The 26099-nt window shown below is 36.3% G+C and overlaps 1 protein-coding gene across 2 annotated transcripts; it reads right to left on the bottom strand.

Annotated features, from left to right (window-relative positions):
* Window positions 1–5439: 5439 nt before the first annotated feature.
* On the bottom strand, window positions 5440–10729 carry LOC130994823 (uncharacterized). Of its 2 annotated transcripts, XM_057919896.1 has the most exons (15): window positions 10393–10729; window positions 9444–9568; window positions 8939–9188; window positions 8565–8662; window positions 8202–8454; window positions 7921–8112; window positions 7609–7800; window positions 7198–7463; window positions 6919–7127; window positions 6675–6842; window positions 6375–6482; window positions 6219–6288; window positions 6029–6136; window positions 5858–5952; window positions 5440–5632 (listed from the first exon to the last, which is right to left on the bottom strand). In XM_057919896.1, the coding sequence occupies exons 1-14, from the start codon at window positions 10430–10432 to the stop codon at window positions 5869–5871; spliced, it is 2163 nt and encodes a 720-aa protein (XP_057775879.1). In that variant the 5' UTR covers window positions 10433–10729; the 3' UTR covers window positions 5440–5632; window positions 5858–5868. The 2 variants fall into 2 exon arrangements, with proteins under 2 accessions (XP_057775879.1, XP_057775880.1); XM_057919897.1 differs by lacking the exon at window positions 6675–6842.
* Window positions 10730–26099: the final 15370 nt, after the last annotated feature.

The following is a 26099-nucleotide window of genomic DNA, read 5'->3' as shown; positions in this document are numbered from 1 at the left end:
CTTTGCTTTGTTAATTAAATTGATTTGGACAATAATTTTTTTTTAGTATGTTGTCTTGATTAAGTAATAAGTTGACTAACTTCTTGATTAGATGGAGAGAATTGAAGATGGATCGCAATCTATCACACAACAAGCTAGCAATAGGCTTGGAATTGAAGACGATGATATGTTTGAAGAGGTTGAAATACGTGAACTACAAGGTGATGATGAAGAACCAAAGGCAAAAAAAACTAGGAAATCTTCTGGGACAAGGTCCGATGTTTGGGCTGATTATATTCAGCTTATGGACGGAGAAGGGGATGAAAAGATTAAGAAAGGGCAATGCAAGCGTTGTGGCAGAAAAATTAGGGCTGATCTGAATAGAAACGGCACCACTGCTTTGAGGAATCATACTACTTCGTGCTTGAAGAAGCATCAAGCAACGGCTAGTCAATCGGTTCTCAACTTACAACCCACTACTGATGGAACATGATCGTTGACAAGTTGGAAATTCGATCAAAATGTCGTTAGAATGGCATTGTGTCATATGATCATCATGGATGAACTTCCATTTAGATTTGTCGAGCGTGAGGGGTTCAAGATGTTTATAGAGGCTGCATGTCCTATGTTCAAGATCCCGGGCAGACAAACAGTAAGAGCTGATTGTATGAGATTGTTTTTGGAGCGGAAGGCTATTTTGAAAACTTTTTTTCAAGCTAAAGGCATGGGACGAGTGTCGATCACGACTGATTGTTGGACAGGGATCAACAACACAAATTTTATTTGTGTCACAGCACATTGCATCGACAAGGACTGGAAATTGCATAAAAAGATAATCAGTTTTCGCAAGTGCATGAGTCACACAGGCGATGATCTTGCTACTGCAATCATATCATCCGTGGAGGAGTGGGGCTTGCATAAGGTACTCTGTTGCACGATGGACAATGCAACGTCAAATGATGCTGCAATTAGGTACATGAAACCAGACTTTGAGAGGTGGGGGACAAGTGTTGTTGGTGGCAAGTATTTGCACATGCGTTGTGTTGCTCACATCCTAAACATAATTGTGAAGGAGGGATTGGATGAGATTGGCATGTCCGTGAGACGAGTAAGAGAAGCCGTCAAATGGATAAAGGCATCACCATCTAGAGCGGATAAGTTTAGAGGTTATGTGGAGGCCTTGAAGATTGCTTGCAGCAAGTCTTTGACTTTGGATGTGCCGACGAGATGGAACTCTACATATTTGATGCTCGAGTCTGCTGTGCCATATGTTGAGGTCTTCAATCTACATGTGAATGTAGTTAAGGAATTTGTACATGATTTGAATCAAAAGAAGCACAAAGACTTGACAATTGGAGTTCCTGACAACAATGATTGGGCTAAAGTGAGGATGATTTGTGATTATTTGGACAGATTTTATGATTTAACACTTCTCGTCTCAGGTACCACTTATGTCTTAGTCAATTTATTTTTAAAGGAAATAAGCAAGTCTTTTATTTCATGATTTGACACTTCTCTTCTCAGGTACCACATATGTCTCTGCCCATTTGTTTTTCAAGGAAATGTGCTCTATCTTTGAGTTCATTACTCAGTTACAGAGGGACACCGATACTGAGATTAGGTCCATGGCCAATGAGATGAAGGACAAGCTTGGAAAGTATTGGTTGGAAACTGATGAGATGAACCCAAGAATGAACAAGTTGTTCTACATTGCTGCATTGTTGGATCCGAGACAGAAGATAACACATGTGGAAAAGTGCTTGAAGAAAGTTTATGCTCCGCAGCGAGCAATTGAATTGTTGGGGGAGGTGCGCAACTCATTGAATGAGTTGTTTGAGTATTACAATAAACAACTTGGTTCAACTGATGAAGCACTTGCGAATGCACCTACTTCGGTTCAAATTGAACCTTGAGTTAGTGGTGCTCGAAGTCATGTTGATGTTATTTCTGATGATAGTGAAGATGAAGATTCAGGCGATATGTCAGAGATTACTGTGTACTTTGCTAAAAAGAAATACAAGCACAAAGCTATTGAGGGGGATCAGTTTGATATCCTACAGTGGTGGTCCAAAAATAGCCCGCGCTTCCCTGTTCTATCCGAGATGGTGAGGGACATCATGGCTATCCCTATATCGAGCGTTGCTTCTGAGTCTGCATTTAGCATGGGTGGTCGTGTTTTATCTAAATTTAGAAGCTCGTTGACTGTTAATATGGTGGAGGCTTTGATATGCGTTGAGGATTGACTCAAATCTAGTTCGTCGGATAAATTTCTCCAAGATGAAGAAGATGTGTCTGAGACTGAGTTAGAGAAGGAGTTTGAATCGGGTGAGTACTTTAATGTCTTATAAACTATAAAATTCAAATCATTACAATTTACAAATATGTTAATTATTCTTTTTGTTTAATTTTAAAAACTTAACAGTTTTGACACAACTTGGGATGAGTGGAGGACATGGAGTTCGTGGAGAAAGTAGTGGAGATGTTCCTAGTCAGACAAGCCGAATTGTCTTACCGTGAATCCATTTATTTGTTGTTTGTGTTGACTGTTGAACTTTAGACTTATGTTACTTTATGTTTGTTGCCTTGTTGGTGGAGTTTAGATTAATTTTATTAGATTTTTTTATGGATTGAAAGTAATTGACTTATTATTGCTGTTTTTGGGTTTTGGCTATAATGTGAGTTAATATTGTTGTCTAGGTTGTGAATTAATTTATTATCATTGTTCTTTTTTTTTTTAATATAAATTACACGTGTCTATAATTTTTTTTTTGTTATTAAATTATCACAAGTTATGAATTGGTGCAGTGGATAAGGTCTCATTCTTTCTTTCAAAGGTCATGAGTTCAAATCCTATTGCACAAATTTAAAAATTCGAATTTTTTTAAATAAAAACCGGTTAATTTTAATTCGCCAAATTGAGAACCAGTGCATTAATCGGTTTCGACCGGTTAACCGATTAACCGGTTCGGTTTTCGGTTAGAGGAATCCCTCTAAACCGGTTCCGGTTTACCAACCGAACCGACCGGTTTACCAGCCCTAAAGAGAATCGAACCGCAATTTTTTAATTTATCAAAATTTAATTGCATAATTCATAAAAAAAAAATCTCCTATATATACATTAACTAAGTAGCAAGAGACATATCTAAATAAAAGATCTAATAATTAAAATAAACTAATACTAAATAAAACGTGCATGTACCATAATTCATCAATCTCCTATGTATCGAAACGATTAGCCAAATCAGATGCAACTTTAACTCCAAAAGAATTCACTCGCAAAAGGCATAAAAACTCTGTGCACCTCACGACGACAAATATGTCTTTGTATTTAATATTAGCATTTTCACAAATAAAATTGACTTATTTGAACACCAAAACCAATAAATGTCGATCCACAATCACATTAGATTTTAATAATTCCTAATACATTTAAAGTGATGATACATTTATTGGTTTAATAATTCTTAAATTCATAAAATTATTTATATACATATATTGGTATGATTATACGAGTTTGAGACGAAAATGACTAATCGGCGGGTATTAATATGATTTATTATTATTGTTTACTTCGTAATGTGTAAATTTTATCGATACAGATAAATAATTATTACAACAACTTAAATTTAATTATGTAGATATATTATAATAAATTTGTACAATTAGCAGGTACTATTATACATTAACTGACATGTCTACATAGAATTTTCTCTAATTTTTAGTTGTTTGTTGTTAAGTCTATTTATTATTAATATTTAATTTCTAATGTTCGAATTATTATTGTGACGAAGAATCAATTAGTGTAATAACTCATATTTATAAATTCAGATAGATTCATATGACTAGCAAATATTATTACACGAGTTTCAGAGAAGAATGAGTAATAAAATTATTTTTTAATCAGGTTTAAGATGGATACATATATATACATATTAAACGGGTGTAATTGATTGAACTCTATCCTCATTATTTTGATTCTTCAAATTATATTTTAGGAATCTTTGCAGATGAAAGTATATAAATAAATCTCACATGTTTTTATATTTATAAAATTTATTGTTAATGCTTGAGACAACTAATTAATTATTATAATTTTTTTTATTATAGCTGTTTGCATGTAAATACACGAATTTTCAGCATTTTTTTTCACGATTTTTTTTTTCGAATCTAAATACATGAATTTAGTGTCTGTATGATATTTCCCATAAAACTTTTTTTTTTCAAATTAATGCTGACATGTCCGTTTGAACAGCCAACATGGAATGACCGACTGACATTCTTAATTATTTTTTTGAGTTATTTGCGTGTATATGTACGAACTTTCAATATTTTTTAGTTTTTTCCACAAACTTTAGTGATAGAAATTTTGGATCCAAAGATCATATTAAAACTTTTCAATTTCTAGACACAATAAAAAAATTTGAATTAACATTTTAACCATACTAATAGCGGCACAAACTCGTTGAGAAATATGACATGAATCCATGATATAATTTTTTAATGCAAAGATCATATTAAAGCTTTCCAATTTCTTGACACAATAAAAAAAAAATTAAAAATTAACATTTTAACCACACCCAATTGCAACACAAACTCGTTGAAAAATATGCGGGAATAGATTTTGTGGAAAAAAAAAATCAAAAAAGCATTAAGTTCGCAAGAAAAACTAATTTTTTTTGAAAGTTGATGTATTTATATACAAATAACTCAAATTAAAATCGATATAATTTGACTCGTAGAAGCTAAGTCAGTTATAATTTGATCGGAATTGCTCGTTGTGGAAAAAAATCAGACTAACACTACGTTTGTATATTTAGATTAAAAAAAAGTTGATGAAAAAAAATGAGAAAATGATGAAAGTTTGTGTATTTACATTTAAATAACCAGTTTTATTCATCCAATTGAGTTTGGGGAGTTGGTGAATATTACTATACGAATTTAAGATTATTATTAAACTGCGATTTTATAAAAAGAAAAGAAAAAACCTAAAAAAAAATCCTTGAAAACACAAGAAAAACAGACTAAAGGCCGAGCCTCATTTTCATTTATTCTCTTTTAATCTTTCTTTCTTTATTTCTAAAATTGAGCAATTTGAATCATAAATTAAAAAAATAATTGACTACAAATTACAAAATAACATGAATTTTTGAAAATGAATACATTAATGGCTATTTTACTATATTAGTCATGTGTTCAAAAGAAATGATCCACTTTTCTATTTGTAGAATAACATTTTCTTTTATAATTATATTAGGGAAATGTTTTTTTAGTGGATTATAATTAGGAAATATATATTCATACAAATAGAAAGAAAGAAATAATAAGAGAAAGAAAATGAAAGCTGATGTGGGTTAAAAGAAAAAAAACAGAAAAAATGAAGTGATTTTTAATTTACACTTCAAATTGATTTACTTTGCAAACTAGTTTTTTATTTGATAAATTAACAAGTAAATAAATGAATTTAATTAAAGACCGTACCCATGGTGATTTCGAACTCAAAACTTTGATATTGGACATTGATCACCTACCGCTAGGTCAACACACGCATACACTACATATTAGTATTTCATTTTTAGATATATAAATTTTGACTGCAGCTTCTTAACCTTCTTCTACACTTGTAAATAGATCCCTCACATTCTTCCCTTCATGTCTGATCAAAACCAAAAATATTTTGTTAGAAAAATAACCAAAATAACTAAATCAAAAAACATGAACACCCATGAATGGAAGCCATTTCCCATCAATTTCATTTCAGCACAATACTTCCATTCACCCATTCGTAATTAATAACAAACACATTATGAAAAAAAATGAGAAAATATATAAGATGAAATTAGATGCTAGATTTAAATCATGAATCAGTATAAATAAATACCTTGTCCTTTGTCAACCAAACTGATCCAATACGCATTCTGCCCACTCTATTCGCATTTCATCAATTTCACTTCTAGAATAACTGTCTTTTGTAAACTACAAAACACACACAAATATATAATGTATTAGTTATAACAAATTAGTTAGTATTTAACTATGCATATTACTATACCATTTTCTGTAGCGAGCTTGAGCCAAGATCTCTACAAGTTTCGATGATTTTTCTCATATACTGCATTATGTAGTACCCACATTGCTTCGAATCAGGTTGGAGAGGAGCCTGTGTTACAACAATGTATTAGAGTGAAATTAGCACCTACTCCTTGTTTGTCGTATACAATTAGCAGAAACGCCGTGCATACCTTTACGACTACCCAAGTTGGTGACTTTTTCTCATTCTCTCCTTTAGATGCACAAAACATCGATAAGGCCCTGCATGCATTTACAAAGTAGAGAAACGTTAGTATATCCTTGACCGACTAAAAAAAAATATTAAGCAAAAAATCAACAAAACTTACGTATTCACAATGTCTTGCCAAACCCTATCACGAATGCGGTGAGAAAGAGGATCTAGCAAAAAGATAATCTTGTTGTAGGGTTGGATGACCGTGAGAATCCAGTGAAAACTACAAAAAGATATACAATAGTAAAAACACATTCTGAAAATCCAAATGAAGTTGAAAGTGAACTGCCATCGGGGGCGTGGCTAAGGGGGATGGTGTAAGGCGATGCTCACCAAACCGACTTTTGTTGCTATATACTTCAAATATTTCCTGTACCCATATAAATTTGAAGATGTACCGTGACACCTTACTTACCCTATATTACACGGTGCCAACACGAGTTGATCTATTGATGCACTGATCAATCTTTCGGCTAAAGCGCGTGCTCTTTGGTCTTCTATTAACTTGTTTGAGATCAAATTTGGATTTACAAATCGAAATCTAGTGAGTAAGTTTTCTTTTTTCATCTTCTGGTGAAGGTACCTACCAATTTCACCAACAAATTAGAAAGGAATAACACCGATACTAATAGTCTGAATAAGTAGATAAAAAAACTTACCACATGTAGGAAATTATACAGCAGTCTGAAATTGGCTTTAGCAAACAAAATTCTTTGATATCCTTGAGGAAAATATAAATCTTATATTTCCTACCGAACACATCATCATGCAAAGTTATTGATTGACCAGCTTCCCCACGTACAAGTTGGAAGTAGGACAGCAGCAACTCCAACTTTACAGGCAAACATTTTGTCCTCATTGACGTTCCCTAAAAATTCAAAATTAAATGAACTCCGCAATACAATGATATCATGATATAATGAAATTTAAACACGTACCTGCAAGCTAACATGTTTGTTAATAAGTTCAATATTAGAGATATCATCATCCTTGTGACATGATAACTTCGCCCTCTTCTGATTGACATCTTTTGAAGTAAGGGTTTTAATGATCCCTTCGAGCTTTTTTATGTAAGTATCTCGAGCCTCAATAGATCTCTGTTCAGCTTTCGTTTTCCATTGCCTCTCTTCAGGAGGATCGAGATTCATTGTTTCTTCTTCGATTTGTTTGGTTTTCTCTTCTTCAAAGTCTTTTCTTCGGTCAACTGAATTAAATATATGTAAGAACATTGTACATGCAGAAATGACAATTCATATATAAGAATTTTAGTGCAAGATTATAATCCACAAGTTCATAAAATAAAACTATATGAACATTGCACGGAAAGAAATGACAAATCAGATAAATACATGTCTTGTCTTTCCTTGCTCTTCGTCTGACTGGTTCATGTGGTGACGGTGATTTCAATTTACGCTTTGCCTCGGAAATGTTCATCTTCGTCCCGCTTTCTTTACAGTCATTGCAGTTAGGAAGATTGAAACGAACAGTCTCTTTGTCAGTTTTTGCACATTTCTCTTCTTCAAAGCCTTTCTTTCCACCGGCTGAATAAGCATATATCCTATTAGTAGAGGAGCTAAAGCACTATGTAACACACAAGTTTAGGTGAGAACTTAGACGATCAAGTAACCCACAATTGGATCAGAAAACAACTAATTACATACATGCATTCTTTTTCCTTAGACATCGTCTAACATGTGTACTGGAAGATGCTGAATTCAACTTTTGTTTCCCCTTGAGAATGCTCCTTTGCATCCCACTTTCATCTTCAGCACTTTCATCCCACTTATTCTCGTGTAATGGTTCTTTGTAAACTTGTTCAACTTCCTTTTCCTCGGCATCCTTCTTTCTAGTCACTAAACAAACAAATCATATTAACTAGGAATCAGTCAAAACGAGCAGGACAATGCATATAATGGGAAGGTATGTAAGACTTAAAGCTTACGTTTATGAGCTCGAGCTACTCGTACGAATATGGATAGGCCGCTCTGTTCTTCTATGAACTCACAGATGCATCTGTCACCCATCTCCATGAGATTCGCATCACACAAACTTCTCCATACGTGATCGGGGCACGCTAAGTGGCCGTCACGCCACTTTAAGATTTTTGTTTCCCATTTGTTCCCACGTTCATCGATGAGCGATATGATATTTGGGATCTTAAGATTGTAGTTCTTTATTACTGTTCTTGGGAGAGTCTGTAATTATAATTATAATTATAACTAAGAATTCTATATTGTGTATCTACAAAATCATTATAAGTTTATAACTAAAGTAAATTTTGAGAAAGTATGATATAATTTGTTACCAGCCTCCTCCTTTTTTCTTGTGTTAGTCTCCACACAAAATGAGGTTTTCCCGGCATGAAGATGTCACCATCACGGCAATGTGTAGCTTTGCTTTGAACTGAATAAGCATATATCTAATTAGGCACTATATTATCCACATAATATGAAGGAACAATGTAAGACCATTTAGAAGATAAAGACAGCACAATGTAACACACAAGTTTAGTTAGAAGCTAAAGAACTGTTGAAATTAAAAAACAACTAATTACATTCATACATGCATGTATTTTCTTAATCTCTTTTCTCACACTTAACAAACAAATTGAATTAACTATGAATCTATCAAATGTAGCATGACATGCATATTGTAAATTATAAAAGTTCTTAAACTTACGTTCATGAGCTCTTTTTATACGTACGCGTATGTATAAATCAATGGGCCCTTGCATGAACTCAAAGATACATACATCGCCTGTGTTAATGAGGTTCGCTTCGCACACTCTTTTCCATGCCACTTTGGAGCACCTATGTGATTTCCTGTTCTTTATGACATTCACATCCCATTCTCTCCCCTGTTCATCGACGAAGGATATGATATTTGGGATCTTAAGATGGTAGTATTCTATGACTTTTTTGGGGAGATACTGCAATTATAAAGATAAGTTAAAATTTTGGACTAGCATAAAGTAAACATAATAAACAATGCATTTCTATTATGTGTGTGTGTCTACAAAATTATACTATTAACTATTACTGAACATAGTGAGTGATGAAGGAAAAATGGAAGATTGATTTGATTACTTTTGAACATGGTATATAAATTTGTATAATCCAAGGATACATAGTTTCCAAACATCCAAAAAGTAAATTGCAAAGGAGTATATAAAACAATTTATTACCAACTCATTTATTTCTCCAGGTTTTGCTCTCCACACAAAATGAGGAATTTCTGGGGGAACAGCCAGTCCCGATTCAGAGATTTCAGCGTCATCTTCAACTTTCTTGATCCTTCGCATGCTCGGAACTGAATAAACATATATATTTGATTAGCAGTGGTGTTGCTGGGCACTATATTATCACAGAACATTTAGAACAAAAGGACCACAGAAATTCAAATTATGGATGCAGAATCCTAACTCCATTTTGAATTGATGTCAGTTTTCAGTTTAATGTATTTTGCTTTTGCTTCCCTACTCTGTTGGTTTGAAATAAAATGGTTGGTACGCAATCCATTGGAATTTATGTTAACTATGATTCAAAAACTCCCTGATATTATACTACTTTGACATAAATAACTCAACCAAGTTTGAGTAGGAATAGCATTCTTCACTATTTCATTATTTGTTGCTTATGTCTAGGTAAAAATTTCATATTGAGATACTGTATTTGCTTAAAACTTTTTGGGAAAAAAATACTAGTAATAAAAAAAAAAGATCAGCCTTCTTAATTGAATTTTTTGGAGATTTTAGTTTTCAATTCGTAAATTTTTGTTACAATAAAGTTATCTTTCTTAAAATAGGTTGATATACCGGGAAAAGTTTTGGCATTGTTCCGAAGCGTCAGCTATTTTCCGCCGCCGGCGGCGGCGAAATAAGCACAACGGTTGGAAATCTATGCTTCCTTCCGTCGATTTAAACATCCGACGTCGAATCGAGTCGGAATCTCTCTGAACCTACTTCAAATTTACTCAAAAGGAAGAAGACTGGAAAAAAAACAATTCTCTTCTTTTATTTAAACAGCTAAACAGAAATACAAACCCCTTCCGTCGATTTAAACATCCGACGTCGAATCGAGTCGGAATCTCTCTGAAGCGTTGAATCAAAATAAAATGAGAGAAATAGTTGTTACCTCGGCGACGATGAGGATGAGGATGAGGAGTGGTGTCCATGGTTGGCGTAGGTAGCTAATGGTGAAGAATGAAACCACCTCTGAATCTCTCTCTTTCTCTCTCTAGGAGCCTCTGATTTCTCCTGAGCTAAACCTCTTCTCTTTTCCTTCTTCTTCTCCTCCTTTGTTGTGATTCCCCTAATTTTGTTGATATTGAATGCATCTTTACTTGTTTCCTCATCAGTGGCCTGAGCTTCCCATCTTTCTCGATGCACAACTGCTCCTCTTTCTGTTTCTAGTATTTTCCCGCCTTTCTCTCTCTTACTTTTGCAGTCGCTCCTGCAAAAACTTTATTATTGACGCTAAGAGAAATGCGGAGATTTTGGATTTTCGTCCAACAATAAACTCTACATTTCCTTAATAGAATATTCTATTTTTATACTCTTTATTATTAAAATATTTTATTAATTTAATTATTATATATCATATATATTTATAAATAATTATATTTAATTATAATTTAAATATTTTTAATAAAATTAATTAATAAAGTGCTATATTTAAATATTGCATAACGATTAATTTATTTCAATAACGTAAAAACTAGCATTACATAATATTTTTAGGATTAAACATTACATAATACTTGACAAAGCATAAATTACATGATAATAACAAATAATTTTCTATAAAAATACATTTTAGATTTTATATATATTTATACTATTTTAAAAATATATATAATAAAGAGATTAATAAATTAAATTTTACAAATTAAATCAAGCATATATAAGCATTTTCTAAAAAAAAAGAAAAAAAAGAATAAATATTATAAAAAAATAAAAAATAAAATGTAATAGCGTGCCTTTGGAGATGCTCTAACAACAAACTTTTTTTAATATAAACAAATTAAAAAAATGATTGAGGCATAAATACATTAATTTTTGGATCAACTCTTGTTTTAACAATTTTTTAGAAAAAGTATAAAAAATACATCGATTTATTGATTATAATAATTTTAATACGAATTTGATTTTCACTCAAATACATTAATTTTTGGATCAGTGCTGGTTTTAATAATTTTTTAGAAAAAGTATAAAAAATACATCGATTTATTGATTATAATAATTTTTAATACGAATTTGATTTTCACTAAAATTAAAATTAATGTGGCACGTCAGAATATTGATATGAACAAATAAAATGTTTATAAAAATGACATTGTGGTGTGTGGATACATTATTTAAACATCGTCGTTTTTTAAATATATAGATATTTCTTAGTTCAAATTGAGCAGAATCATGAGACATGACCGTTGTTTAAAAAATTTGGTTCATTAAATGTCCTTTTCTATAAATACATCAAATTCTTCTTGGAGTCCGAATATAGCTGTCATTCGTAATAATTCTGAAAAATGATCGATATGTGAACACTAAACTATGTCTTCTTCTCATAATATTTCAAGAATGTTATTTTCTCTCTTTCTATACCACGTTTCTCTCCCAGTAAAATTATGGATAATGTTAAACGCACATAATATATGCGCACATAATTGGACTTTTTTTGTCATTTTACACATTTTCATAAAATAAGAAATTAATTTTATTTTCACAATTTACATAATAAGCCATGGGAATTATAAGGAAAGGATTATCCATAATCTTTCCTTAATATATAATTGACAATCTTATTCCCTTTGATTATTGAACGTGATCTTAAAGAATTATCAGTACACCCCCACGTCAATAATTACAACAAAAAATCAATTTTGAACTAAAATAAGATAAAGCATATGAATTAATTTCATTGTTATTCTCCCACTCAAATAATTACCATGGTTATCATATGAACTTCTAATATGAATAGAAGTTAGTTTTAAATTCCCAGTAAAAAAAATACTAAGGGCATGTTTGTTTGGCAGGAAAGTAATGTTGTTAGGGAATATGATTCCTGGGAATGTGATTCCTGGAAATATGATTCCTGATATATTACTTATCCTGTGTTTGGAAAGTACAAAGAAACTGTCAGGGATTCTGAATTTTATATTTGATTCAAATTTACCAACTACAAAAAGTAATAATTAAATTACTATTAACAGACATTAAAAATATCTCATATCACTTTTCCAATATCAACAATATTCTTAATGTAACACCCCGCCCATTTATATTATGATTAGAATTATTTTTGAACTTAGATTTAAGATGATTCACGCCGGATTGAGAAAAGAATTTATTTTTAATTCCAACAAAAATGATTTACAAAAGCATTTGTAAATTTAGTAATTAAATTTATATGCATTGCATATTTATTTAATTAAGCGTTCAAGCATTTATGTGTGTTGAGATTTATTTCATGTTGGGCCTTATGTTTTATTCACATTTGAGTGCATAAATGAAAGCCCAACCCATCATCTTCCATCAAAGCCCAACCCACCCCTTTCCTTGATATTTTCGACCACCACCACCGCCCCACTGTTCTCTCTCTCATCAATATATATACATATCTCCTTCGCTGCACTCCGATCTTTCTCTTCTCATTCACTCACTTCTCTCTCGTTCCCTCCCGGACTGAGCTTCAAACGCTGAACTCCAAGAACAGCAGCTAACGATTCACCCAGCAAATCCAAGCCAAGGTTTCACCTTTAACTCCCCTGCTTCTTTACTTCACTTTTCGTCCAAGAATTCAAAATGCATGTTCATGTGTTCGTGTGTTTATATGTGTTTTAGCTTCATAACTGTTAAATGAATAAGAAAAGGTAGAGTCTTGAACTGAGTTGCTGTAAGTTGAGTCTTGAGCATGTTGTTTTGTGGAGTTGGCTGTGTGAGGGTCGTCGGAGTAGAGGGAGAGAATTTGGGTTGATTGGGGGCTGATGTGGGGATTTGGAGGAAAGGAGCGTGAGGGTAGCGGTCGTGGCTTGCTGCGGTTGCCAGAAAGAGAGGGAGGTGACGGCGCTTCGCCGTTGCCAAGGAGGTGATCGACGCGAACTGTACTGGTGAGCTGAGAAAGAGAGTCGTGAGGTGTTCAGAGGTTGGGGGTGAAGAGCAGAGCAGGGAGATGAAAGCCAGAGCTGGAAAGGGCAGAGCAGAGCTGGAGGGCAGAGCAGAGCTGAAAGCCAGAGCTGGAAAGGGCAGAGCATAGCTGGAAAGGGCAGAGCAGGGCTGAAAGCCAGAGCTGGAACGCCAGAGCTGAAGGCCAGAGCTGAAAGCCAGAGCTGAAGGCCAGAGCTGGAAGCCAGAGCTGAAACGCCAGAGCTGAATGCCAGAGCTGAAATGCCAGAGCTAAAATGCCAGAGCTGAAAGCCAGAGCTGGGAGGCCAGAGCTGAAAGCCAGAGCTAAAATGCCAGAGCTGGGAGGCCAGAGCTGGAAAGCCAGAGCTGGGAGGCCAGAGCTCGGAGGCCAGAGCTGGAAAGCCAGAGCTAGAAGGCCAGAGCTGGAAGCCAGAGCTCGGAGGCCAGAGCTGGGAGCCAGAGCTGGGATAGCCAGAGCTGGTAGAGACCAGAGCTGGTTAACGTAACAGAGCAGAATGAACTGGAAACTTGGGCATATTTTAGTAAACACTTTTTATGCTTAAGTATGAAATGAGTCATGCATTGCATCATGTTTTGATTGGTCTTATTTATAATTCTAATTACAAAAGAAAGATGAGTAAGAATATTGTTGGTGTTCTTAACTCAAGAGAAATGTTTTCAATTATTTATTCTTTAAATTTTGAAAACCCGGCTAAGTGAACATAGAATGATAAGCACTTTACCGTGACTTGAGTTTAGATTTAAGAGACCTATTAAGAATAGATTTCTTGTAGGCTTTGAACGTCAGGAGGATTAGCACTGCTATTCCGATTCAGAGTTAAGAATAAACGACAGGCATTGCCTAATCAGGTGGGCTTATTTTCCAAATGTATGATTTAGCTATTGAGCTTAAATGTTTCAATGAAATGAAAACTGTTTATCCGATAAAATATTTTGTGCACTCTGCTCTGTTTAAGGCTTGCAATAATGAATCGATCGAGGTTCTCTCTTGACCTAACACGTTATTTGAGAATTGTGTACACATATTAGCTGACTCGGTGGGTTGATCTCCATTCGGGCACTAATCATGTATGAGGCGTTATAAGGGTGCTTGACGGGATGTGTTCCGGAGCATTGGGTCCCAAATGGGAACTTGACTGGGTTACGCCCTCAGTTCAAGTAAGCAGGAGTAATGGATCCGTCGGTGGCTAAAAGGTCCGGGATCACAGCGAGTAACGGAAAGAGAGTGTGACAATTGCGCGCAATACAATAAAATGTTTTAGCATGCTTAGAAGTTATTCACTTAAAAACCTTCTAAGTCATGTCAAAATAATTGGATAAACTGCTCTTATGATTATGAAATGTTTATAAAAATGCTAGCCCACTAAATACATTAGTACTTAGCCCAAAAATACTTTCAAATGTTTTCAGGTTGATTGGTGAGTGCTGACGGGGCGGAGCTGAGGCTAGGGTTCAACTCCGTATTTTGTCTTCCGCTGTTGCACTAGCTCTTTTGTCTCTTGTTTCTCTAAACATAAGACCTTTATGTAAATTCTGAATTATGTTTCATATCGAGCTTAGACTCTCAACTTCTATATATTTTGTTGAGCCGAGACTATTATTTCACAAGTATATCATTCTAAATGTTGGTTATCAGAAGCATGACACTAAACTTGTGATCCAAAGGGCATTAGCCCGACTTCTCATCTTATTCGGGTTTTAACAAGGTTGTTCCTTATTTATTTCTATGAATTAGTAGCACCTCAATTATATTTATTCATTCAAGAATTGGGGTGTGACACTTAATTATTGAGATACATGCGACATATTTCATAATTTTATTTTTTTTCGTTAACACGAAAAAAATGCTGAATCTTTGCGTTATCAGTACAATGTGTAATTACCAGTAAACACTTCTGGTATGCTAAATCCAAGTTCTAAATTCTTCTTATTTTTTCATTTAACTAAAAATAAACTTGGAATATATTGAATCACGAATTTCATCACCAAAGGTCCAATTCCAAACGCTATACTTGCAAACTAGTTGCAGAAAAATGAAGCAACAAACAAATTCTTAATGCAGATTTCCTAATCATTGCTAGCAGCTAGAAAAATAATGGTCAAAGCAGGTCTATATATATATATATATATTGTTGAGTTTTTGATACTCAAGTTTGGTTATTGTCATTATGTAGACAAATTTGCTAGTGTTGCTCTCAAAGTATCTGACAGAGTTGATACTTCGGCTGGTACTGTTCATTACGGGAGTACTGTTCATTACGGGTTTTCAGCTTTGCGATTTTCCAGCTCATTAGTGTTTGAGTATATCACGTCTCTTATGGTTATATCTCACATTATATGAGCTATATGCTCGAAATATTGAGGGTTTATGATTATAGATTGAGTATATCATCTTTATTAGAGTTCTACTCAAGATATAACTCTTTCTAGGGTTTGCCTATTTAAGGAAGAGAATGAGGACATTTTTGGGGGCTAATTTCTTTGATATTCTTCTACATATTGGAGAGTAATTTCGTGGGTTTCAGATCATACAATTTCGTGAGTGTGTGTGATCTTGTTCGATTACTTTTTCGTGGGTTTATTGAGCAATCTGTTGGGGTAGTGTTTTCTTATTCGTTTGTTGCTTTCTCCAGCCTGTTGGTGGATGTTATTTTCGTGGGTGTTGGTGGTGAGTGAGGTTCATTCACGCTTCGAGATTAGATCGTTGTTCTTTTCTCAATTATTCATCGTTGTGAGGGTTTGGGAAGATATTGAGGCTAGAAGGCTAGAGAGTCTGTCGCATAAGTCCTGTAAATATCTTATCTTCACTAGTGGATAATTTACCCTGGGTGTGGCCCCCCAGACGTAGGTGTTTTATCACCGAACTGGGTGAACAACTCTTATGTTCAGTGTTGTTACTTTCGTTGATACTTTGTGCTGCACGTTTGCTTTTTGTGTGTGCGACATATGCAATTGGATAGGTAACTTTTCATATATATATATATATATATATATATCATATTATAATACAGTCAGCTGCTATGATCTCTTGCAACTACAGAAAAGAAATTAACAAAAACGTCAAGAAGCGAATCCAAATTGAATCTTATATTCACTTGTGTTTATGAAGAAGGTCATGAAGACGCAAATTGGAAGAAAAAGAAACAAACAAATTAAATAATGAACGAAATTAATAGAGATATAGAGACTTTAGAGAGTAACCTTAGTGAGATCAATTCGGAGGACGAATTTGCAGAGTATGTATGAATTAACAAGCGGCAGGAAAATTTGCAGAGAATGGGAGAGAAGACAGCAGAGAACGAAAAAGAAAATTAATGCAGAAAAAAAATAAACGAGGGCAGAGGAGTATAAGAGATACTGTTTTCTCCGTATCTTTTAAAATCCTCAAATCAGGGAAAAAGAATACGCGGGTTGGACTGAGGAATAAGAATCCTCGAATTCCACGCAACTTTCCTCATATTTAAGAATTAGATTACTTTCCTTATTTCCTTATGATTAAACCAAACACAATAATTTAATAATTGGGAATCAGATTACTTTCCCACATCACATTCCCGGCCAAACAAACACGCCCTAAGAGTTAGTCTTAAATTTGTTATATGAATTTCTGATACGAATCCTTTTAATAAAGATTAAAAACTCACTCCTAATATGAATTGAAATAAAAATTAGAGGATATAAATGAATAACTATAATTGTTTTGAATAATGTCATACGTTGGGACATCAATCGAAATCTAAATAAAGATATATTATAAGACAATATATTATACTCCCTCTGTCGCTGAAATAAGTTCATCTTTTTCCTTTTTGAGACGTCCGCCAAATAAGTTCCTCTTTCTTTCTTTCCATTTTTGGACAACTACCCCACCACTAATAATATTTTATTTATTCTTACTTTTCACTTTTTCACCACTCCCAATACTAATTATAACATTTTTTCACCTTTTCATCACTCTCAATACTAATTATAACATATTTTTCTCCACTATCAATACACTTTATCATTTTTCCTTAAAACCCGTGCCGTCCCCAAAGAGGAACTTATTTTGGGGACGGAGGGAGTAATAAATTAGTGAACTAGAAATAACAAAAAAAATTTAAAAGAAATGACCATATATGTTAAAATAATAGCATATGTTGAGCATATTGATCGCTTACTCAATGAAATGTAGGATATATATTATAGTATTATATTACTCCCTCCGTCCCAATAAAAGTGGCCACATTTCCTTTTTGGGTGTCCCATTAAAAGTGGCTACTTTCTAAAAATGACAAAAGTTTACTTTAATTAAGTCAACAATTACTCACTAATTTGGTCAACAATTGTAGGCCACTTTCTAAAAATGTCAAAATTACTCACTAATTTGGTCAACAATTGTAGGCCACTTTCTAAAAATTACTCACTAATTTTGGTGGGTCACACTCAATTAAAACATAACAATCCACTTCTTAATCTCCGTGTCCCAAAAAAAGTGGCAACTTTTATTGGGACGGAGGGAGTAATAAATTAGTGAACTTGAAAAAAAAAGATGAAGGAATTACTATAATCGTTTGAATAATATCATATGCTAGTTAGGTTCTTTGATTATTTCATAAATGAATGAACTATAATTTTTTTGAATAATGTCATACATTGCGACAACGTTCAATAAGTCAATAAAAATATACTACATGGTAATAAATTATAATAAATTAATGAACTCGAAATAATAAAAAAAATGGACTATAATTGTGTAAATAATAGCATACGTTGAGCATATCGATCGATTACTAAATGAAATTATGTTGTAGGATATTATATTATACTAACAAATTAGTGAACCGTGAAAAAAAAGGAAGAAATTATTATAATGATTATAATAAAATCACACGCTAGCTACATTCTTTAATTATATCATAAAACTATAGATTAAATAACAAATCCGACAAATTAGTAAAATTTAAATAAAAGTTAGAAGACATAAATAAATGACTATAATTATTTTGGAATAATCTCATACATTGAGCATGTTGATCTCTAAATAGAAGTGATACTTTCTCATTGAATGAACGTAAATGAAAAATATGATACTTTCTTATGGAACAGAGGAAATATTATATTACAATAAATGAGTGAACTCAAAAAAAAAATAAAAAATACATTGATTATTTTTACTAAGAGACAGTGTCGCTATTATAAGAAAATGATATCATATATTGTGATTTATGTAAAAATAAAGTATAAAGTGGTCACATTACAAGAGAATATTTGCGAATGTTTTTAAGTTAATAATACGTGGATCCATGTTTTGTTGAATTGATTAATCATTTTTCTAAATTACTGTAACAACCCGCTCTTTTATATTTATTTAAGTCCAGTATTGCGTGTTTATTAATCTATTTCTAGTAAATGAAACGCTTTATGAATTTTCAACTATGATTCTGAATTACGTAAATTGGAAACAGAGTCGCTACACTAGCAGTATGCATTTATTTATCTTCGCGTGTTTAAAACCGCGACGTTAATCTTTGAATCAATGAATGATTATTATTCAAGGTTATAACCAACTTAGCAAAGTTGTGTTATTTATTAATCAAGATGGAGGTTATTTATAATATTCATATTGTTCCTTAAGTCGTGAATTATTTCCGACTTTGTAGCTAATTAAATCTACGGATTTAATTTAATGATGATCGAATTAAATCTATGGATTTAATTTATCAATCTACAGTTTTAATTTAGATTTTTACAAGACAATATAGATATCAGACACAAGAATTATTCGATTAATCTGTATCTGAATACAAGTGCTCGACATTAGAAAAACTCGATACCAAAGTTCTAATACAGAACCAATGAGGGATTTATTATAGATACACATCAATCATTCCAATAATATTTTCCTACACCTACCATCTGCCAACACCCTAATTTAAGGAAAAGATAGATAAAGGAGAAAAGAAGAAAAGGGGACGTTTGGTGATTAATGACAACTGCTGCTAAAGTGTTGCTACAGTGCTCCAGTACTCAACAGTGTCGCTACAGTGCCCAGCCACCCATCCAACACTTCAAGTCCACCTTAGCCACTCTATTCTCACCCGTGCTTAGTTTTTATTTCACTCCTACATAGTCAAAGAAAATATTCAACAGACAAATCTCAATTGTCAGCAGAAAATCTTATCAATTAAATTCTTCAACCACGCCTCAATTTAGCCGCACTATTCACCATATTTTCACACTATCAGCTTCAGTATTTACTCCCTATAAAAGGCATCCTCACTTACCTAAAATCCTTAGCAGCTGCAAAGGATTTTAAACGAAGCAAAATCACCATTCATACAGAACATCAACCAAGCATAATCTCCTCATTCCCATTTCACAAACGTTCCTAGCAAAAAGAGGAAAGACTGCACTGCTCTTCATCATTCTCTGCCAAAGCATTTTCAAGAATCAGTTCATTCAAACAATAACCAACCAACAAAACCATTCAAGGTATTTCATGCTATTTTCAGTTCACTATCTTCATATATGCATTTCACTTCCCTCACTTCATATAAAAGAAATTCGAAACATAGGATGAGAAATATTACAGAAAGATATAGCGAACCACATATGCATACTTGATCGATAACTTTTCTCAACAAGTCGAGGATTCATACATTGTTATACTCTACACCTTAGAACAGCGAATCATGAGAACCCCCACGCTTAACAACTAGAAACTGAAGTAGAAGAAGAATGAAAGTAGATAACTTAGCTTGTTAGAAGAGTAATGGCTGACCGCCCTGTTCAGTCGAGTCCAAGGAAACAACTGACTGCTCTGCTCGACTCGGCTTCGAGTCAGCGGCGGCGAGCGAGCGAGATCAATCGACGATACACATAGGCAGCAGAGCCCGCTGCTCGTCGGAATTAAACAGCAGCGGCGACCTTCGGCTCCGCCGAAGGAAGCCTCGGACTCGAGTCGAGGAAGGAGAAGGCAGAGGCCGTGGCGACAAGCGATCGAGACCCCGGCTGTTCGTCGACCTCCCTACTACAGCGGTGGCAACGACGAGATTTCCAGAAGGGAGAAGAGGAGGACTGTCGCCGATTTGGGAGGACGAACGGTGACGAACGACGACTGTAAGTCGCCGGATTTACAGAACCACGGCGGCGGCAACGACGTTCTGCAGAAAGAGAGGAGCTAGAGCTCGATTTGCAGAAGGAGATGAACTAGGGCTCGGGCTCCACCGACGCTTCGAATCGAGAGAGAAGAGATCCACTCTCGTCGGGTTACAGCAGCAGCGACGTCGCGGATGGAGGCGGCGGCCGCTCGCCGGCGACGGCTGGAACGGCCAGAATACAGCGCGACGGCAGCTACACAGGGAGCAGCAACAGATCGATTGAGAGAAGAGGAAGGAAGGAGGGCGCAGGGCTGGGCTCGACGGCAGCCAGCGCCGGATTCCGGAGCCACGGCGGCGGAACTCCTCGATGACGGCTGGAACGGGCGAGAGAGGGAGAGGATCGATGGAGAGAAGGGGGAGGATTCTGGATTGAGAAATGAGAGAGAGAGAAACCGAGTTTGAGGAAGAAGTGGTTTTGGGCCTGGTTCAGTTGGGCCGGATACTATTTCTTTGGGCCATTTTTTTTTATTCTATGTGGGCCGAATTTCTTTAATTTTCTTGGGCCTGTTTGAGTTTTGTTGGGTCAATTATGTTGGACTCCTATAATTATTTAAAATGGGCTTCAAATTCATATAATTGGGCACCTATTATTTATTTATTTAGGCCCAATAAGACTTATTATTTTAGGCTCTCATTATTAATCCTAATTATTTTTAATTAGTGATTAATTTTAATACTTACTAATTATTAGTTGGTAAGTGAGTTAGATTAATTCAAGATGAGTAGATTATTAAGATTAATAATCCGACCTCATAAGACGAGCTTAAATAGGATTAGCATCTCATAATTTAATTAAAGGAATATGAGTCATGCATAATCATTTCACGCATCCTCATTTATTGAGATTTTTCGAGAATTAGAATCTTATTTTATTTTCTCGGATTAAAGGTCAAGCACCAGAGTTAGAGCTAAACCGTGAGTCTGCTATTCAGGTGGGCTTTCTATGTATAAACCAAAATTATATATTAGAATTGCTAAAACTTTATGCTTATGAATTTAAATGATATTGTCAATGCCTAAATGCTTTATGTTTTATTATTAATTGCCTATCTGATGTTAATCGAATTCGGATTCTGGATGGGACCGCAAATCCCTTCGGAATTAGTGTACACCCTTGTGATCGTGAGTCATCTAGCGGGTTGGCCGATCATAGTGTCCGTAGAGGGAGGCCTCCCTCTCGGCACGAGTTACTGATATGGTGATTAATGATATAAAATACCTGTACAGGTTATTGATAAAAGAAATGATAATATTTTGGTAAATACGAGTCTTTAAAGGAAAACCCTCGTATCTTACTACTGTTGAAAGGCTTGACAATAAAATATTATGCATGTATGTAAATTTCGGCAAGTGTCCACTAAGTACTCCCGTACTTAGCCCTGCATGTATTTTTAAATGTGCTGGTTGAGCTGTGATCGAGGATGTAGTGTGCAAGCGGAGCTTTTGTCGATCTAGGATGATTACCTCAGAGTAGAGTATATGTCTTCATACATATACTCAAATTGTTATTCCGCTGCGAACACTGATTATGTTAAGATATTATGTCATTTGTCAAACAATATGTATTATTTAATAATGTACTAAAACCATTGAGTACCCCGTTTTGGGATAATATTATGTACGGTCCCCTTGTGGCCTTCGTTGATATCTAGATATTTCGATTGATTTCTTTATACAAGTCGAGTCATCAAGAAAACGAATATGCCCTTTCTAAATCCCGCTCCTAAATTCCCTCCCTTAGTCGCGGTTTTCCCGAATTTGCTATCCTTAGCAAGTGCGGTCGTGACAGAATGGTATCAGAGCATTTCTTTTGCTCTGAGTACTACTCATTCCTTCTAAGTTGAGTCTAGATTAAGTAAGTTAATACACTTTTGAACTAGTTGACAAAAGCTTGGCACTACATCTCGTCACGCTCAACGGAGGTTATGGTAAGTGCTTTCAAGTTTTAATTAAGTTAATTTCTTGAAATGTATGAAGCATGAATAAGTATGACTATTGTATGAATCACAAGAACTTAGAACTGTTAAGTTATATATGCTCACTCTCACGACGGAACATAGAAGAGAACTTAGGGAGATGCCTTAACTTTTTCTTCATGTTACGATGACATCGACAATGACGGTCGAAATAGAGAAAGAAGAATCACACGAAGGGTCGCATGATGAAACCACGAGCATGAAGATTGAGCAGCGTAACGAACGCCAATAGTACGTTGATGGCATGGGCATAGCTTAAATATTCGAGTGTTTTTCTACGATGAGATCTCGAATTAGCTTGGCCTTTTGAACTTATTTTGTTGAAACTTTTAGTGCTCGTTGCTAGATCTAAGAGTATATCATCATTTCATAACAAGCCCTAAGTTCGGTAAACAACGACACTAGAACTATATGATGATTGTCGAATCCTTAATCTATGATTAAGTATTAGGGAGGTCCTTAATACAAGTTATGATTTTGTGCTTGAGAACTAGATTTAGATCACCTCTATGACATGTGCTTGAATACTAGATTTAGACGATGTTGTGATATCTAGATTTCACGAGTTATGATTTTCGAACCGATTCTTGATTGCCAAGTATAGATGTTTGGAACCATATCGTTTTAGTTACTTGTCACGTTTTACTTTGAGTTGACGATAGAACTTCTTTCGTTAGATGGCGAGGACTGCCTATACTCGACGACGACCCTTGCCCCATGGGCTAGTCCAGAGGAGGTCGAGCGGTCCTACCGCACCTATGCTCCATGTCACGGGGATAACCTCGGACAGTTCCTCGCAGGTTTTCACAGACACTGGGTCGAGGCGAGTGCACATGGAGTATCAGGGTATGACGGTATCCAGAGGTTGATCTTACTGTTACCTTCCGAGTGGCAGGGATGGGCTAGGCAGATCTCTGCCCACTACATCTTTCGCCGAGAAGATTACCACGACCTCATGGGAGACTTCCCTAGCTTCATTGCGGAGCTTCAGGCCTGTTTCACCTTGTGGGGCAGCGCCCCTCTAGGGCCCTACATCCTTCCGGGAAACTACGTACAGGTGGGGACGCCTTTGCCAGCGGAGGCACCCGCTACTGCTCCCGAGCCTCGATGGCCTTGCCACGAGACCCTCCACCACGTGCCTCAGTTCTAGGGCGCCGTGGTAGGCATGATGACGAGGCAGGCCCTTCTCGTCCACGGGCTCGCAGGGATTTTCCATCGCCTCCTGACTCAGCGATCCGAGCTACTACTCCTCCACCACCACTGATACCTACGATAGACGCAAGGTTTGAGGCTGCCATGGCAGATGTCGACAGGGTCATGGCCAACATGAGGGAGTTTCTAGATAGGGGCAAATACCCTATGCAGGAGGATGACGATACAGCACAGTATGGTACGATGAGGATTACTCGTCCTGAACCCGTGCCACCTCCAGCTCCAACCGAGCCTCGTGCCACGGCCAGGATCAGCACCAGAGACGATCCGATCCGTGAGATTGTGGACGATATCTCCGCTCAGCCCAGATCATGCGGGAGACAGGCGAGGGCCAGGGAGAGACTCTGTTGCCCAGCTGGGAGCCGGGCGAGGATGAGGAGGAGGACCCCGAGGAAGATGAGGAGGAGGACCCCGAGGAGGATCCGGAGGAGGACCCCCTGGCGTCACAGAGGAGCAGTCGTACCGCGACTCAGAGTTCACAGATTTGATAGTTTTAGCTTGTGGATGTACTCCGGAAACGATAATTCGTTCCAATGACTATGATTTTATTTATGTTGTTTCTAGCTAGCATTAGTACGGAAATGTTGGTCTCTAGGACGTTCCGTGAATAAAAACCCTTTTGTGATTGCTTAACTAGTAAGCCGGTACATCATAGGAAATAGACTTTACTTACATTTTGGGTTGACAATGTAAAAGCCCTCGATGAGGCAATATTCCATGAGATAAAAATGACCCTAGCATGGGCTTTCTACGACGATCTCGTGTATGTTTTATGTTTCTCTACGGGTTTATTCTTCACGAGTCAGTTAAGAATATAGTAATTTTGAATAATGTGACTTGTGCATGCAACGGTTCCTGTTATATTTTAGTTTTGGAGTTATGATAAGTTAAATTTGACAAACAGTTCTTTATTAATTGCCTTAGAGACTCCTGTATAGAATGTGTTAAAATGGGGTGTTTGTAATTCAGAATGCCGCCTAACGAGGTCGCCCCGCTAGGAGGAACGTTAACAACGATGGAAATCGTGATGAAATACCTGAAGGACGGCAAAACGACAGGGAACCTACCCCACCCCCCCTCCACCCCCTGCTAGAAGGACTGAAGAACTGTTTCTTCGACAGAATCCGCCCACATTCAACTGGGACAGGTGACCCAGCCGAGGCCGAGCTTGGATACGCGCCTTGGAGCGTATCTTCACCTTCCTACACTGCACCGAAGAGGAGCGGACTCTCGTGTATGTCTTTCCAACTAGCCGAATCGGCTGACTTTGGTGGGAAGCCTGCCGAAAGACTCTGACTCCCGAACAATGGGCAGCATACACTTGGGAAGACTTTAAGACGGGATTATATGAATAAGTATATTCCCAAAAGCTACAGAAAGAAGAAGGAGACTGAGTTCTATAGCCTGAAACAAGGGAAAAAGACGGTGACAGAGTATGACAGAGAGTTCTGCGATCTATCGCGTTATGCTCCACAACAGGTGGATACTGATGAGAAAATGGCGGAGAAATTTTGTGCTGGTCTGAGGCACGAGATTCGGATGACTCTAGCTAGTCATGGTGGACTCTCATACACTGAGTCTTTGAACAGGGCACTAGACATCGAAGCTGCGATGCCAGTAGAAAGATTGGCTCCGCCACAGACCTCAGCGCCAGCCAACCCACCTGCACGCCCTCAGAACTTTAAAGGGAAGCGCAACTGGAACGACCATGGAGGAAATGAAAACCAGACTAACAAGAGGCCATGGCAAGGAAATGCGCCGTTGGGACAATATCAGCAACAAGGACAAGGGAAGCAACAGGGTCCTGCCCGGCTGGAGGCAGCCAAAGACAAAATGAAGTTCCCCTTTGTCCAAAAATGCCCACAAACCACATCGTGGTGTCTGTAGGGCTGGAACTGACAGTTGCTACACGTGTGGCCAGAAGGGCCACTACTCCTCACAATGCCCCAACAAAACAGCGGGCACGACAATCAGGGCCATTTATGCCCAGCCCCTGCAAGCAGTTCAAGGCACACCAGCCCCGCCAACAACAGCCATACCAGCAGCAATACCAATACCAGCCCCCGCCCCGCCAACAACAGCCACACACCAACAGCAATACCAACACCAGCACCAACAGGGCCAACAGCAACAGAAGCTGCCGCAACCATTGCCGCAACAGCGAGAGCCTTTTGCTATCACCCAAAACCAGCCCGAGAAAAACCAGGAAACCTGGCAGGTATGGGCAAGCTTAAAGGTTTTTCCATTATGATTCTGTTCGATACTGGTGCCTCGCATTCTTTTATATCTGCCCCGTGCGTAGATACCTTAGAAATCGAATTAGAACGAGCTAAGCGTGCCTTAAGAATCACTACAACCCTCAGGAG

Source organism: Salvia miltiorrhiza, chromosome 7, assembly GCF_028751815.1.
Source record: "Salvia miltiorrhiza cultivar Shanhuang (shh) chromosome 7, IMPLAD_Smil_shh, whole genome shotgun sequence".
NCBI lineage: Eukaryota > Viridiplantae > Streptophyta > Magnoliopsida > Lamiales > Lamiaceae > Salvia > Salvia miltiorrhiza.
This window is presented reverse-complemented; position numbering and strand designations above follow the sequence as displayed.